The 16,783-nt window shown below is 39.7% G+C and overlaps 2 protein-coding genes and 1 pseudogene across 3 annotated transcripts in view; all 3 read right to left on the bottom strand.

Moving 5' to 3' along the window:
- LOC113745231 (intelectin-like) overlaps positions 1-4,773 on the bottom strand; it is a 7,004-nt gene extending 2,231 nt beyond the window's left edge. Inside the window, exons 1-2 of the mRNA XM_027276749.1 lie at positions 4,716-4,773; positions 1,423-1,520 (exon numbers count right to left, since the gene is read on the bottom strand). Of these exons, the coding sequence (XP_027132550.1) occupies positions 1,423-1,520; positions 4,716-4,773 (156 nt within the window). The remainder of the gene's footprint in view (positions 1-1,422; positions 1,521-4,715) is intronic.
- Positions 4,774-6,062: 1,289 nt separating this feature from the next.
- On the bottom strand, positions 6,063-16,110 carry LOC104923171 (intelectin). 2 transcript variants are annotated; one of them, XM_019276335.2, is made up of 8 exons: positions 8,398-8,407; positions 8,121-8,207; positions 7,874-8,032; positions 7,437-7,684; positions 6,913-7,071; positions 6,689-6,806; positions 6,437-6,543; positions 6,067-6,353 (listed from the first exon to the last, which is right to left on the bottom strand). In XM_019276335.2, exons 2-8 carry the CDS (start codon positions 8,203-8,205, stop codon positions 6,210-6,212), a joined length of 1,020 nt encoding a protein of 339 aa, XP_019131880.2. In that variant the 5' UTR covers positions 8,206-8,207; positions 8,398-8,407; the 3' UTR covers positions 6,067-6,209. The 2 variants fall into 2 exon arrangements, with proteins under 2 accessions (XP_027132542.1, XP_019131880.2); XM_027276741.1 differs by lacking the exons at positions 7,874-8,032; positions 8,121-8,207; positions 8,398-8,407 and adding exons at positions 15,726-15,884; positions 15,973-16,110 and having other exon boundaries at positions 6,063-6,353.
- On the bottom strand, positions 9,229-12,364 carry LOC109142475 (intelectin-like; annotated as a pseudogene).
- Positions 16,111-16,783: the final 673 nt, after the last annotated feature.

Here is a 16,783-nt window from a genome sequence, read left to right as displayed (position 1 = left end):
GATTTATGGCTATGTGTGTCAGTCTTTTTTCCAGTAAGTTATACATAAGAATGTTGAAATATTCTATAAGTTGAACTTTGAAGCAATCAAGATATGTATATATTATTTTATATAATATATAGCTGTGAAGATAGAAGAAGAACACAACAAATCAACCAGCGATCAGCACAGGTAGGAAACTTTTTTGTGCTGTTTAAAATCTAGTGGTTACACTTGATGTTTTTTACTTGTAACACTTAAGATTGTCTCGATTATTAAAAAATAAATGCTGATGCCCGTCAGAATGTTTTTAAATCTTTGTTGAAAGTTTAAATTGCTGTTAATAACAGATATTCCTTTCACAACAATTTAGACTACACACGGTTGTTTGTCTTTGGGGTTTTGAGTGTCGGTGGGAACATGTTTTCTTTTGGCATCTGCCTCCTCTACAATAGTTAAACTACAAACAAAACATTCAAGACATTTCCTACATGTCTTCATTCACTGTGCCAGCATTTTAATTTCATTTATTTTTCAGTAAATGAGAACTCACTCACCCATTTAGAAAGCCATCAGATGTGAGACACCTCGGAACCTCACCAGGAACAAACTTTGAACGTTTGGGAAACCTGAGCAACAGAAATCCAGATATGTTTGCAAGGAGCTGTAAAGAATCATGGAAAGATATTAACGAGAGTAAGAAGGCGGAGGTGTTTTGTATGGGAATGCGTTTGTAAAAGCGTATCGCTCTGAAAATAACAGCACATTTTGGTCACATTTTAGCTAAAAACAATGTTTTAAAAAAGCTGTTTAATTATTTATTAAATCTTTGAGAGTCACTTTGTTTTGCACATTTAGAACATTAAATTGTGAATTAGAGATATTTTTAATTATTAAGCCAAATGTTTTAAATGTAAAATCTAAATCTAAATCAAAATGTTTAAAATCTAAATTAAAATTATAATCTAAATGGTTAAATCTAAATAAATTAATGGGAAATATAAATGTTAATATAAATATAATCTAATGTTTAAAGCTAATGTTAAATCTAAATTTAAATGTTAAATCTAAATGTTAATATAAATCTAAATGTTAAATATATCAAATGACTCTTGGACATGAGATCGTGATAAGAGGGTTTTTAATGTGTTGTTTAAACATTGTTTTAAGCGAAATGTGAAGAAAATGTTGCGTTTTTCAGAGCGACGCTTTACACCGGCACCAATTAAATACAAGTATTCTTGTGCAATGGAAAATTCAGTCAAATTAATTCAAAGTCGGCATTCGTCGAGTCCGGAAGAAAAATTTGGCTAAAACTCAACACTCAACGTATTTATTTTCATTCATTAAACGCATATAATATTCCCAGATGGGTTGGTTATTCCCTGACCACGGCTAAATGGCATGGGCTAATCAATCGACTTTCACTGTGACATGACCAACCGCTGGGGCGGCTTGGACGCTGGTGGCGAGCGTCCCGAGAACCCCATTAGGAGGGTGCAGTGGGGGGATCGACGGGTCGAGCCAGCAGGGCAAAAAGGCTACCGGCCAGATGGAAGACAGGGAACTGGTCCAACAGAAACACGTTTGGAACTGCAGAGGGCCCACCTCGGATAATGTTAAGGTGCACAAGAATATTGCCTCTTGTAGGCCACTGACAGCACATGCTGAATTGGGTATTTTTTATATAAAGAAAATTTTAAAGAATTTATGTTTTTTATTATTACTTTTTTCTAAGATTGTTCTTTTTACATCACAAGGTTTTGCCTTAAAGAATTGTAATATAGCACAGGGGTACTCTTGACTGGGGAGATTATCATGTCGCTTCATCATTGTTTAGTCATTGTTAGTTAGTCGAAATGTGATTTAAAACCACGATTAGAGGCATGACAAAGTGTGGTGCACCTTCACAGACGCAAGGGTAACTATGATATATAGCAAGACATGTCTGTGTGGCACGTTCCCAACACGTCCCACTGGAGCACTGGAACCTGGCAGCCATCCTCCGCAACCACACTAGCACCCCGCTATTCCTCAGCCTGTATGAGGAAACCTCTTTGAGCTCTTCAGGTAACTTTGTATGTTTTGTGTGTTCATGCAAACAAACCTGCATGTCTGTGCCTCATATGATAGTTTTAAGAATTCCTTTACTTCCAGCGATATCCCGTGAATACAATATTGGCTCAGGCAGCGACAGAGGCCCCAGCTGTTCCCATTGTGTATGACCATGGAGCAGAGAGTCACCAAGATGTTAATATGGACCCAAACCAAGAGGTAAGGCTAAGCGAGGGATGGGTGAGACAGCCCCCGTTCCTTTGACCCTGTACTATAGAAGGATAACCAAGGTGTTGCCTGATTTCAAGGTATTACCAGGCAGTCTCTTGAAACTCATCAATCTTGTGTTCTGTTCATCTGAAAGCGGAGTTTGAACCAGGTGTCAGCACATCAGACCAATAATAAACCCATGAACGGGCAAGCCAGGGCGAATCTGCTTCCGGCGTCAAAACCGACTGGAGGCCAGTCTGATTGCCGTGGAGTTTGAATCACATCACACGTCCTCTGCTATCTGCTTTATAGAGAAAGGGGAAAAAAAATGATCACAAACATGCAATTTTTTGTGTGTCTACGTACGGTATAGGAGGAGGTGGATATTTTGCTGAACCCTGAACAGTGTGGGGGGGTTCCGTCATTTTGACTGGGACAGACTGGGTTGAGTCAAGGCTGGGAGCGCTTCCCAAAAAGAGGATGAGAGAGGCTGCTTGTACTGTTCTATTCGACTCGATCTAATTCAATATACTTGTTCTAACCCTGGAGGTGAATTTTCAAATTACAGTGTAAAGTCACTGAATCACATGAAAACATTTTAAACAATTCAAATGATTGGTAAACTTGAAGTAAAATATCATAAGAATTAGTTAGGTCCAGGGCATGAATGCAGCGTATGAATGAGGTTCAAGTTTGTCATAAAGAAAGTATATTACATTAAACATGATTTGTCATTAAGCTGCACTCCAGAAGAAATGAACTGTATATCAAATAAAACTCAAGTCTATGTGTGCTGGGTTGTGTTTGTCTCCTGTTTGGAACCTTTGTAGTATGATTGCATGCACACTTCTGGTTAAAAACGACCACACATTTTTAAAAAAACTTTTTGCATTAATGAAAGTTTTTTTTTTTAACGTGAAGGTTGATGGAGGCCCTCTTGCTTTCAAGTTTATAGTTGCGGGAGATTTCCTCATCTAAGCATGGAAAAGTCACCAACATCTTCAGGGACTTGGACCAAGGTACAAGCGAACTGGGGATAACAATGAGGACGTCCTGAACTCACAGAACACAGTGTTGATCAGGGTCTCCAGTGTGCTTGCCAGTGTCCACATAAGATCTCCATTGAAAACCTGAAGACCCCTCTGGTATATAAATTTCATCAAACGATCGTTATAATCACAGCTCTGTGAGCTGACGAAGTTCCCGCTCCCTCTTGTTATCTTTGTATCTTGTTATGGTGTTGGATCTGTAATAAAAGAAGACAGTAAAAATCGCAGGGCCGACCAATTGTTTGCATCATACAGACAAATAATCAATTTCAGTTCAGTTTTATTAATATGCAGCAAAGTATAACAGAGGTGATCTCATGCTAGTTTCCATATAGACAAGGTCTAGTCTGTGGGCTTTATAATTTATTACATTTACCAGATTCAACAATTTCACACAGCGAGGAAGCACTTGGTACAGTGCCCAAAGAAAAAAAACTTCCTTTAAGAAACAGCAAGACCTTTGATTATTAGTGCTATTTTTCCGATTCATGCTTTCCAGTAAGTTATACTATTAAAAAAAATTAATAAAATGTGGATGAAATAATGACACACTTTGGCACTTTGAGCCTTAAAAAAGACATATCTATAGGTTGTGAACCACAAGAAATCTCACAGCGATTCAACACAGGTAGGAAGGAAAGAGATTTTTTATGCTACAAACATAGGTGCCATGGGTTTTGGGGAAATGACAAGTGCTGTTTCACATAATCTAGTGTTTACTGGTTATATGAATGTTTCTTGTTCTCCAAACCTTGGGATAATTACTCTTGTACTAAGGAGGTGCACTATGTTTTCTTTAATGTTTAAATCTGTTTATATGATTCCTTTTACAGACATTGTTAGACTACACCACTGTTTTGTCTTTGGTGGTTTTGGTGTCGGTGGAAAACCTGCTTCTTATTGGCACCTGCGCCTCTACAATAGGTCACTAACTAGGATACTATATCAAGACATTTCCATTCCTACATATTGCTCATTCACGGTGCAGCATTTATTCATTTATTTTCTTATTTTTCAGTAAATGAGGAGCTCAACACACCAGAAGCCATCAGGGATGTTGAGGGACACCTCTGAACCTCACACAGGACAAACTTTGAAACATTGGGAAGAACCTGACAACAGTCACAGATATGTTGCCAAGGAGCTTAAGAGATCATGACGATATGGGATGAACGAGAAGTAGGATGCTGGAGGTGTTGCTCTATGCATTACCCTGACATTAAACATGTATTTCTTGTGCATGGAAATTCAGTCTATTTAACTTCATGTGCTGCATTCAGCTCGGCGCACAGAAAAATCCTCGTTGGCATAAAACCACAGCAACGGTATTTTCACTCTTTCACACCAAGTATAAGTTCAAAAAAGAATGGGTTGTACTTCTGACCCCAAGGCTAATGGCATGGGCCCTATCAAGTATCTGACCATGACCACCGCTGGAGCGGCTGGAAACGCTGGTGGGGGAGCGTCCAGAAATAGCCATGTGGAGGGTGCACAGTGGGGGAAAGATCGCTGGTGTCGAGCCAGCAGGGCAAACAATGCTAACCGCCAGAATTGGAGAAACGGGAACTGGTCCAACAGAAACACGATTGGGAACTACTGCAGAGGGAGGGCGCCACCCTCGGAATGATTTTAAGGTGCACACGAAGTATTTGCCTCTTGTAAGGCCACTGACACACATTGCTGAAATTGGGTATCATATCAAGAATTTTAAAGAAAACTTTTATTTATTGTAGAAACTATTAATATTATGCACTATTTCTAAGAATTGTACTTTTTTCAACAGGTTTTTTTAACACAATGGGGGATAACGCCTTGGCTGACTGTGGAGATTACATTGTCTCATATTGTATAGTCATTGGTTAGGTAGTCGAAATGTGATCTAAACCACGATTAGAGTCTGACAATACTGGTGCACTTCACAACTCCAGGTTACGATGATATAGTAGCAGAGCATGTCCTGTGTGGCCGTTCCCAACAACTTCCCACTGGAGCACGGGAACCTGAGCCATCCCTCCGCTACCACCTAGAACCAGCAACCACCGCTTTCCTCCCCTTTCCTTTCCTCCGCCTGTAGGGAGGAAACCTCTTTGAGCGCGTCAAGGTAACTTTGTATTCTCAGTGTTTGATGCAAAACAAACAACAAAAAAAAGGTTAAGGAGGGATATCGAGCAAACATTCAGGTGTATGAATTTGGTCTGGTTCCAAGCGATAATCCATGAGAGTACAATGGTTGGCTAGTGCAGATATAATAATCCAAAGGTCTTCTATTATCTCTTAAAGGACGTTTTTCATTGCCACTGTGCCCAAGTGCTTTCTCAGATTGGAATTGTTGAGTCTGTAAATAACAGTCTTTGATTGAGGTGTGCATGACTTGTCAGCTCACATGCAGGTGATTCTAAACAGATGAATTCATGTAGACAGAAGACTTTGCAGATCTGATGCTGTAGGCAGGGAGAATACAGCTTGGTAGAAACATGCAGAACTAGCAAGCGTGCTGTGAGAGCTTAGGATCTTATGGTCTCCCATAGCTCGCTTGTATCTTGGTCTAAGTCTCTGAGGATGTTGGTGGCATTTTCCAGTTTAAAAAAACTTTCATAATGCAAAACGTTTTATTTAAATATGTGGTCTGTTAACCAAAAGTGTACATGCATCATTATTACAAGGTTCCAACACAGGAGACACAAAATAACCCAGCACACACAGACTTGATGTTTTATTTGAATATACAGTTCATCTTCTGGAGTGCAGCTTGATTACAAATCACTGTTTAATGTAATATTAATTATTTATGACAAACTCATTCTCATTCATAACTAATGTGATATTTTACTTTAAGTTTACAATCATTTGAATTTGTTTAAAATGTATTTCATGTGTGATTTACTGACTTTACAATGTACATGAAAAATAATCCTCTCAGCGGTAGAACAGTAACACAGCAGCCTCAATCATCTCTTTGGAAGCACTCCAGCCTTGCGTTTCTCCCAGAGAGTCATATTCAAATGACGGGAAGTCTCCACACTGGACAGGGTGGAAATATCCACCTCCTCCTATACAGTACTGTAGACACACATAAAATTGCACATTTAAATTATTTCCCATCTCTAACTAAAAGCAGAAGTGTGATGTGGATTCAGACTCACGTGTTCAGTGTTGCATCCAGTGGTCGGTTTGACCCCGGAGCAGATAGCCATGGCTGCACGTTCGTTGTTTATTGGTCTGAATGTGATGAAACCTGGCTCAGACTCCGCTATCAGAAGAACAGAAACAAGATGATGAGTTTTTCAAAGACTGACTTGGTAATACCTTGAAAATCAGGCACCATTGTTATCATTACTATAGTAACCAAGGTCAAAGGACGAGGCTGTCTCACTCCCTAACTCGCTATCTCTTACCTCTTGATTTGGGTCCATAAAACATCTTGGTGGACTCTCTGTCTCCATGGTCATACACAATGGGAACAGCTGGGCCTCGGTTGCTGCACGAGCCAACGTTGTATCTCACTGGATATCGCTGGAAGAATGACACAATATCTTCGCGAGAGCACGGACATGCAGGTTCACTTGTGAATACTTTTTACTATTTATTTGCACTGAACACACATGAAATACAAAGTTACCTTGAAGAGCTCAAAGAGGTTTCCTCCATACAGGCGGAGGAAGCGGTTGCTAGTGTGGTAGCGGAGGATGGCTGCCAGGTTCCAGTGCTCCACTGGGAAGTTGTTGGGAACGTGCCACACAGACATGTCTTCTGCTACTATATCATAGTAACCTGGAGTCTGTGAAGGTGCACACAGTATGGTCATCATAGATTTCAAATCTGAAATGGTGTCTCTGTCATTTGTAGGTCTGTTCTTGTACTATGTAACTTTGTGCTCCGGGTACGATCACCAAAAGAACGTAACACTCTGTGGCGCTAAGGCAACACCAACAACCAACGACAACAACTATTTCACTGATTTTGATGAAAACTATTGGATAGATGGCAATTTGGTTCACAAGATTCCAAGATAATGAGGCCATAAAGTTACTAAATGATCCACTTCTGTTTCCTGTTGTACCACCATTGAGTCAAAGTTCCAATAGAGACAAATCCACATGTGCTATATGGAAAAAAACAAATAGGCAATACTTCTGTGTGCACCTTAAAATCATCCGAGGTGGCACCCTCTGCAGTTCCAAACATGTTTCTGTTGGACCAGTTCCCATCTCCATCTGGCAGGTCAGCATTGTTGCCCTGCTGGCTCGACCAGCGATCACCCACTGTGCACCTTCCAGAAGGGTTGTTCTCGTGGACGCTCGCCACCAGCGTCCAGCCGCCTCCAGCGGTGGTCATGTCACAGAAAGTCTGATAGACCATGCCATTAGCAGTGGTCAGGAAGTACAACCCATCTGGAAATATTATACTTGGTGTGAAAGAGTGAAAATACAGTTGAGTGTTGAGTTTTATGCCAAATTATTTCTTCAGTGCTCGAGCTGAATGCAGCACATTTAATTAATTAGACTGAATTTTCCATTGCACAAGAAATACATTGTTTAATGTCAGAGTAATGCATAGAGCAACACCTCCAGCCTTCTTACCTTCTCGTTCATCATATCTGTCCATGATCTCTTTACAGCTCCTTGCAACATATCTGGATCTGTTGCTCAGGTTCTCCAAACGTTCAAAGTTTGTCCTGGTGAGGTTCAGAGGTGTCTCAACATCCCTGATGGCTTCTGCGTGGGTGAGCTCTTCATTTACTGAAAATAAAGAAAATAAATGAATAAAATGACGCACAGTGAATGAGCACATGTAGGAAATGTCTTGAATGGCTGTGTTGTAGTTTACCTATTTGTAGAGGAGCAGGTGCCAAAGAAGCATGTTCCACCGACACCAAAACCACCAAAGACAAAAACAGTGTGTGGTCTAACATGTCTGTGAAAGGAATCATATTAAACAGATTTAAACATTAAAGAAACATATGCACCTCTTAGTACAGAGTATATTATCCCAGAGGTGTGGAGACAGAAACATTCATCATAACAGTAACACTATGATTAAACAGCACTTGTCATTTCCCCAAACCCATGGCACCTATTTTTGTAGCATAAAATCTCTTTCCTACCTGTGTTGATCGCTGTGAGATTTCTTGTGGTTCACAACAATATATGTCTTTTTTAAGGCTCAAAGTGCAAGTTGGTCAATATTTCATCCACATTTTTATTATTTTTATAGTATAACTTACTGGAACAGCACTGAAAAATAGCCATGATGATCCAAAGGTCTTGTGTTATCTCTTAAAGGAAGTTTTTCTTTGCCACTGTCACCAAGTGCTTCCTCGTGGTGAGAATTGTTGAATCTGTAAATAAAATTATAAAGCCCACAGACTAGACCTGCTCTATATGGAAACTATCATGAGATAACCTCTGTTATGATTTTGTGCTATATTAATAAAACTGAACTGAAATTGGATTATCTTGTTCTAACTAATAGTTTGACAAACAATTGTCGGCCCTGTCTGCATTTTTACTGTCTTCTTTTATTACAGGATCCACAACCATAACAAGATAATAACGATAACAAAGAGGAGCGGGAACTCATCGGCTCACATGCAGGTGATTATAAACAGATAGTTTGATGAATTTATATACGCAGAGGGCTTTTCAGGTTCAGTGGAGATCTTATGTGGAATTGGCAAGCACACTGGGAGAACTGATCATACAATGTGTTCTTGTGAGTTCAGGAAAGATCTCATGGTATCCCATAGTTCGCTTGTACCTTGGTCTAAGTCCCTGAGGATGTTGGTGGACTTTTCCATGCTTTAGGTGGAGGAAATTCTCCAGCCTCCTATCACTTGGAAAGCAAGAGGGCCTCGTCACCTTCAAGTTTTAAAAAACTTTTATAATGCAAAAAGTTTTATTTAAATGTGTGGTCCGTTAACCAGAAGTGTGCATGCATCATTACTACAAGGTTCCAACACAGGAGACACAAAACAACCCAGCACACACAGACTTGATGTTTTATTTGAATATACAGTTCATCTTCTGGAGTGCAGCTAAATTACAAATCACTGTTTAATGTAATATTAATTCTTTATGACAAAACTCGAACCTCATTCATATGCTGCATTCATTCACTGACCTAACTAATTCTATTATATTTTACTTTAAGTTTACAATCATTTGAATTTGTTTAAAATGTATTTCATGTGTGATTCACTGACTTTACAATGTACATGAAAAATAATACTCTCAGCGGTAGAACAGTAACGCAGCAGCCTCTCTCATCTCTTTGGAAGCGCTCCAGCCTTTATCCATTCCCAGTCTGTCCCAGTCAAATGATGTGAAGTCCCCACACTGTTCACGGTGTTGAGGGAAATATCCACCTCCTCCTATACAGTACTGTAGACACACATAATAGACACACATAAAATTGCACTGTGTATAATTTCCCATCTCTAACTAAAAGCAGAAGTGTGATGATGGATTCAAACTCACGGCATCAGACTGGCATCCAGTCGGTTTGACCCCGGAGCAGATAGCCATGGCTGCACGTTCATAGTTTATTGGTCTGAATGTGATGAAACCTGGTTCAAACTCCGCTTTCAGATGAACAGAAACAAGATGATGAGTTTTTCAAAGACTGCCTTGGTAATACCTTGAAAATCAGGCACCACTGTTATCATTACTATAGTAACCAAGGTCAAAGGACGTGGCTGTCTCACTCCCTAACTCCCTAGCTCTTACCTCTTGAATTGGGTCCATATAACATCTTGGTGGACTCTCTGTCTCCATGGTCATACACAATGGGAACAGCTGGGCCTCTGTCGCTGCATGAGCCAACATTGTATCTCACTGGATATCGCTGGAAGAATTATAAAATATCATCATGAGAGCACAGACATGCAGGTTTGTTTGCACTGAACACACAAAAAAATACAAAGTTACCTTGAAGAGCTCAAAGAGGTTTCCTCCATACAGGCGGAGGAAGCGGTTGCTAGTGTGGTAGCGGAGGATGGCTGCCAGGTTCCAGTGCTCCACTGGGACGTTGTTGGGATCACGTGCCACACCAGTACATGTCTTTTCTGCCTACTATATCATAGTAACCTGGCGTCTGTGACGGTGACACAGTATTGTCATGACTCTAATCCTGGTTAGATCCCATTCGACTAACTACACAATGACTAATACAATGATGTGAAGACAATTATTACTCTCCACAGTGAAGGAGTTATCCCCTGTGCTATATTACATTCTTTATTTTCAAGTCACCTTTGTTGTTGTAATGTTTAAAACGTACAATTCTTAGAAATAGTAATAATATATTAATAGTTGGAAATAAAATAAAAGTTCTCTTTAAAATCTATATAATACCCAATCAGCAAATGTGTGTCAGTGGCTTACAACAGGCAATACTTTGTGTGCACCTTAAAACATCCACGGTTGCGCCCTCTGCAGTTCCAGAGTTCCAAATGTGTGTTTCTGTTGGACCAGTTCCGTCCTCCATCTGGCGGTTAGCATTGTTGCCTGCTGGCTCGACCAGACAGCATCACCCACGTTGTCACCCTCCATAATGGCTTTTTTGTTGGTGTGTTATCGTGGTGGACGCTCGGCCACCAGCGTCCCAGCCGCCTCCACGGTGTGTTTGGGTCGGTATTGGTTCTGGGGCGTGTTTTGGTGTGGTGGGGTCATGTCCAAGAAGTTGATCGACCATGCCATTAGGCAGTGAGTGGGTTCATCAGGAAGTACAACCCATCTGGACCTATTTATTACTTAGTGTTAATGAGGTTAAAAAACACGGCTTTGTTTTGATTTACCAGACTAGTGCACTTGTTTATGTCTTCTTACCTTCTCGTTCATCTCATACTGTCCCATGATCTCTTACAGCTCATGTGCAACATATCTGGATATCTGTTGCTAGGTTGTTCCAAACTGTCAAAGTTTGTACCTGGTGAGGTTCAGAATGTAGTAGAACTACACCAATCCCTGATGGCTTCTGCGTGGGTGAGCTTTCTTTACTGAAAAAATTAAAGAAAATAAATGAATTAAAATGACTGACAGTGAATGAGCACATGTAGGAAATGTCTTGTATGTATTGTTGTTTGTGTTTGACCGCTATTGTAGAGGAGCAGTCCAAAGAAGCATGTTCCACCGACACCAAACACCAAAGAACAACAAACCATGTGTAGTCATAAATGTCCTGAAATAAGGAATCCTATTTAACAGTAAAATTAAACAAAAATTAAGAATTAAAATCATATGACACTCTTAAAATGAGTATGATTACCAGTGTGACACAGGAAACTCAAATTCATAACAGACCTAGATAACACATTTGTCATTCCTCACCGCTGTCACTATTTTTGTGCAAAATTTTCTACTGTGGTTTCTCGTGAGATTTGTCACACAATAATGTCTTTTTTAAAGGCTCAAAGTGCAAGTTAGTTCATGTTTCCATCCACATGTTTATGTATGTTTAATAGTATCACTAAGTATGGAACCAACTGAACCAAAAGCCCTAATAATCCAAAGGTCTTTGTTATCTTCTTTAAAGGGAAGTTTCGTTTGCCCACATGTCACCAAGTTGCTTCCTGCGTGGTGAGAATTTTTGATGTGAATTGTAAATAAATTAATAGCCCCAGACTAGACCTGCTCTATGAAGAAACTAGTCACCTTGAGATAACTTCGGTTATATTTTGCTAATACTTAAAGACAACTGAACTGCATTGGGATTATCTTTGTTCTATAAATAAGTATTGACAAACAATTGTCGGCCCCTGTCCTGCATTTTTACTTCTCTTTTATTACAGGTCCACATCCATACAAAGATCATACTGATTTAAAAAGAGGCACGGGAACTCGTCAGCTCACCATGCAGGTGATTTATAAACAGCAACGTTTGCTGAATTTATATACGCAGAGGGTTTGTGTTAATGGAGATCTTATGTGGGATTGGCGCAAGCAAGCACGTGGAGAACTGACTCATACAATTGCTTCTTGTGAGTTCAGGAAAGATACTCATGGTTTACTCCCCAGTTCGCTGTGTTACCTTGGTCCTAAGTCCCTGAAGATTGAGTGTTGGTGGTTTTCCATGGTGGACTTTCATGTTTTCAGAGAAAAGGAAATCTCCAGCCCCCTCCGTTCCTGTGGGAAAGCAAGGAGGGCGGGAGGGTAGGAGGGGGGTGGGAGCGGGGGGAATGAGGAGAGGATGAGTAGGCGGTGAGCGAGGGAGAGGCAGGGGAGCGGGCCTCGTCGCTTGTATTCTTGTATTGTATGGGATTGTTTTCGCTTGTATGATGGTTTGTTTTTGTTGGTTATGCTGTATGGGAATTTGTTTTTTAAAATGTATTTTATTGTATGTGTTCCCTGCTTACAATGGTTTTGTACATGTGAATCGTGAAAACTAATCCTCTCAGCGGTTTTTTTAGAACGTAGAATTTAGGAACAGTTAACACCGCAGCTCAGTTCCTCAGTTATCTCTTTGGATGGAAGAGCTCCAGCCCTGCGTATTTTTGACACCCACCAGTGGTTTTTTTTCCCATGTAGTCACAAATGCCGTGAACGTGAAAGTCCCACACTGTTCATGGTGTTGAGGGAAATATCCCACCCTCCTAACAGTTCCTGTAGGAACACACATAAAAAAGGAGAGTTTATTAAACGTTGTATTATCAAACTCCAAATAAATCAATTTATTTGTATAAGCCCAAACGTCACAAAGTAAGTCCATTTCCTTCAGTGGCTTTTCTTCTCTTACAATCTGTACAGGGAGTAACGGAGCAGCAGCGAAGTTGTACCGGGAATTAGGAGCGTCAGAGAGACTAGCTATAAAGTAGAGTTGACACACTCTGTCCTTAGCCCCTCGGTTCGATTGAAGTGTTTGTGAGGAAAACCGTGCCCACAAAAACCTTAACAGGGAAAAAGGTGTTGGTTTTGGTTGTGGTGGGTGGATGTTGGAGTGGAACGAAGAAACCTCAGGAAGAGCCACAGAGGGGGATCCCTTTCTCCCAGGACGGACAGACGTGACTGGGCTGTCCGGACAGGACAAATTAACACAAAACATATGTACAATGACTGATAAATATGGACAATGCAATTACTGAATGATTGCGTAAAAATGGATTACAGTATAGATATCTTGGTAGTAATAATGACCGTAATAATATATGTTAGTGTATTTGTAAGTAGTATTGCTCTTTGTCTGAACGGAACACAAGAAGAAGAAGAAGAAGACAGAAGTGGGATGATGGAGGAGTAAACTCACGGTTTCAGTGTGTTGCATCCAGTGGTCGGGTGTTTGACCCGGCGCAGATAGCCAGGAGGGCAGTTGTAAGTTTATTGCTCTGAATGTGATTTTGAAACCTGGTTCAAACTCCCCGCTTTCAAATAGAGAGAAAAAAAACAGGGAGAGTTGTCCAAAGACTACCTGCGACCGGGATAAGCAGGCACGGGTGGTAGCGGGTAACACGAGGGGAAACAGGAACAAAGGTCCGAGGATGGGGCGTGGGGCGACGCCAGCGGACCCACAACAGATAGTAACAGAACTCAGAAGCCAATGGGGAAAATATCTTTAACGTGTGGATGGCACGTGACTAATTTGTTGAATGGACCATAATCAGAATGATATCCACTTCCATCGATGACAGTGAAAAGACCTGTATGGATCCATTCAACTCTTGTTACATGAAGCTCTCTTCTTGATTTGGGTCCATATCATATTTCAATTTTAACACATCTTGGTGGGACTCTTTGTATCCATGGTATAACAATGGGGAACAGCTGGGCCTCTGTTGCGCACGAGTTGTTGTAGTGTGGTAGCGGGACGATGGCTGCCAGGTTCCCGTGCTCCAATGGAAGTTGTTGGGACAGTGCCACACAGAATGTTTCTGCTACTATAGCTAGTAAATGGAGTCTGTGAAGTTTGCACTACACTATTGTCATGATCTAATCGTTGGTTTTCGAATAAAAAGGTACAAAATCTTTAGGAAATAGTAATAATAATAAATAAATAAAAGTTTCGTCTGTAAAATTCTTGATAGGATACCCAATTCAGCAATGTGTGTCAGTTGCCTACAAGAGGCAATACTTCTGTGTGCACCTTAAAATCATCCGCGGTGGCTTTCCTTTCTGGTGCAAGTTCCAAAAAATTGATGTTTCTTGTTGGACAGAGTTCCCGTCTCCATCTGGCAGGGTCAGCATTTTTTTCTTTTTTTTTTTTTTGCCCTGCCTCCTGCTTGGCTCTCGACAGCGATCAATCACCCACTGGCAACCCTCCACTAAATGCTGTTCTCGTTGGAACGCTCGCCACCCGCGTCCAGCCGCCTCCATCTGTTGGTCATTGTACAAGAAGAAAGTCTGATCGACCAGCCATTAGCAGCGTTGGTCCCAGGGAAAGGGAGGAAGTACACACCCATCTGGAAATATTAACTGGTGTTTTACTGAGTGAAACACTACCGTTGAGGTTGAGTTTTATGCCAAATATTTCTTCTGTGCTCGAGCTTGCATTGCGACATTGAATTAATTAGACTGAATTTTCCATTGCACCAAGAATTACATTGTTTATGTGGTTTTGTTTTTTGCTGGTGGTTTTTTGCCGTTTGTTAATTTTTTGGTTTTTTTGTTTTTGCCGTTTGTTAATGGTTTATTTAATAAAAGCGTCTCGCTCTGAAAAATAACACGCACCCTTTTTGTCACATTTAGCTAAAAACAAAACAAGTTTTTTTTATAAAGTTTTTAAAAAACATTTAAAAACCCCTTTCTTATCACGCGATATAAATCCATTTGTCCAAGATAAAAAAGAGGAAGTTCCCTTTCCCGGATTAAGATATTAGTTGGAGAGTTTAGGTTTTTTTTTAAGAGAAAGTTTTATTATATAAAAACACGCTCTGACCCCTCGAGCTTTTATTTGCACTTCCTGTTGTTACAAGCATTGAATTTGCCTTTTTTATCTCAAATATTTAGGTTCACCCAAAAACATATCTTCAACATTTAGATTTAACATTTAGATGTATATTTAACATTTAGATTTAACATTTAGATTTAGATTTATATTTAACATTTAGATTTAACATTTAGATGTATATTTAACATTTAGATTTATATTTAACATTTAGATTTAACATTTAGATGTATATTTAACATTTAGATTTAACATTTAGATTTAGATTTAACATTTAGATTTAGATTTTACATTTAGATTTAACATTTAGATTTAGATTTAGCATTTAGATTTAGATTTGGCATTTAGATTTAGATTTAGCATTTAGATTTTACATTTAACATTTGGATTTAAATATTTAAAATATCTCTAAGTTCACAAATATTGTTCTAAATGTGCAAAAATTCAAACCAGTTTTTTAAACATTGTTTTTAGCTAAATGTGACAAAATGTTGCTGTTATTTTCAGAGCGAGACGCTTTACAAACGGCACCCCATACAACACCTCCAGCCTTCTTACCTTCTCGTTCACCATATCTGTCCATGATCTCTTTACAGCTCCTTGCAACATATCTGGATCTGTTGCTCAGGTGGTCCAAACGTTCAAAGTTTGTCCTGGTGAGGTTCAGAGGTGTCTCAACATCCCTGATGGCTTCTGTGTGGGTGAGCTCTTCATTTACTGAAAATAAAGAAAATAAATGAATAAAATGCTGCACAGTGAATGAGCACATGTAGGAAATGTCTTGTATGTTTGTGTTGTAGTTTACCTATTTGTAGAGGAGCAGATGCCATAGAAGCATGTTCCACCGACACCAAAACCACCAAAGACAAAAACAGTGTGTAGTCTAACATGTCTGTGAAAGGAATCATATTAAACAGATTTAAACATTAAACAAAGATTAAAGACTTTCTGACAGCATCAGCATCATTTTTTAATAATCCAGTAAGTAACATTCATCATAAGTGCAACACTGAGATTTAACAGCAAGTTTTTCCTACCTGTGCTGATCGCTGTGTTGATTTGTTGTGGTTCTTCATCTTCACAGCTATATATATATATAAATATATATGCCTTATCTTGAGGCTCAAAGTTCAATTAATAGATATTTCAACATCTTGTTGTATCATTTACTGGAAAAAGACTGAACAAATAGTCATAATGTAGCCATAATAATAATCCAAAGGTCTTCTATTATCTCCTAAAGGACGTTTTTCTTTGCCACTGTGTCCAAGTGCTTTCTCAGATTGGAATTGTTGAGTCTGTAAATAACAGTCTTTGATTGAGGTGTGCATGAATTGTCAGCTCACATGCAGGTGATACTAAATAGATGAATTCATGTAGATAGAAGACTTTGCAGATCTGATGCTGGCAAGCGTGCTGTGAGAGCTTATTATAAAGGGAAGTATGTGTTAAATCACTTCTTAAAACATGCGTTCTTGTGAGTTTAGGAAAAGATCTTATGGTATCCCATAGCTCGCTTGTATATTGGTCTAAGTCTCTGAGGGTGTTGGTGGCATTTTCCATGCTCCGAAGTCCTCCAGCCACCTATCCCTTGGAAAGCAAGAGGACCTCATCAC

This window comes from Larimichthys crocea, unplaced genomic scaffold (assembly GCF_000972845.2).
Source record: "Larimichthys crocea isolate SSNF unplaced genomic scaffold, L_crocea_2.0 scaffold539, whole genome shotgun sequence".
Lineage (NCBI taxonomy): Eukaryota > Metazoa > Chordata > Actinopteri > Sciaenidae > Larimichthys > Larimichthys crocea.
This window is presented reverse-complemented; position numbering and strand designations above follow the sequence as displayed.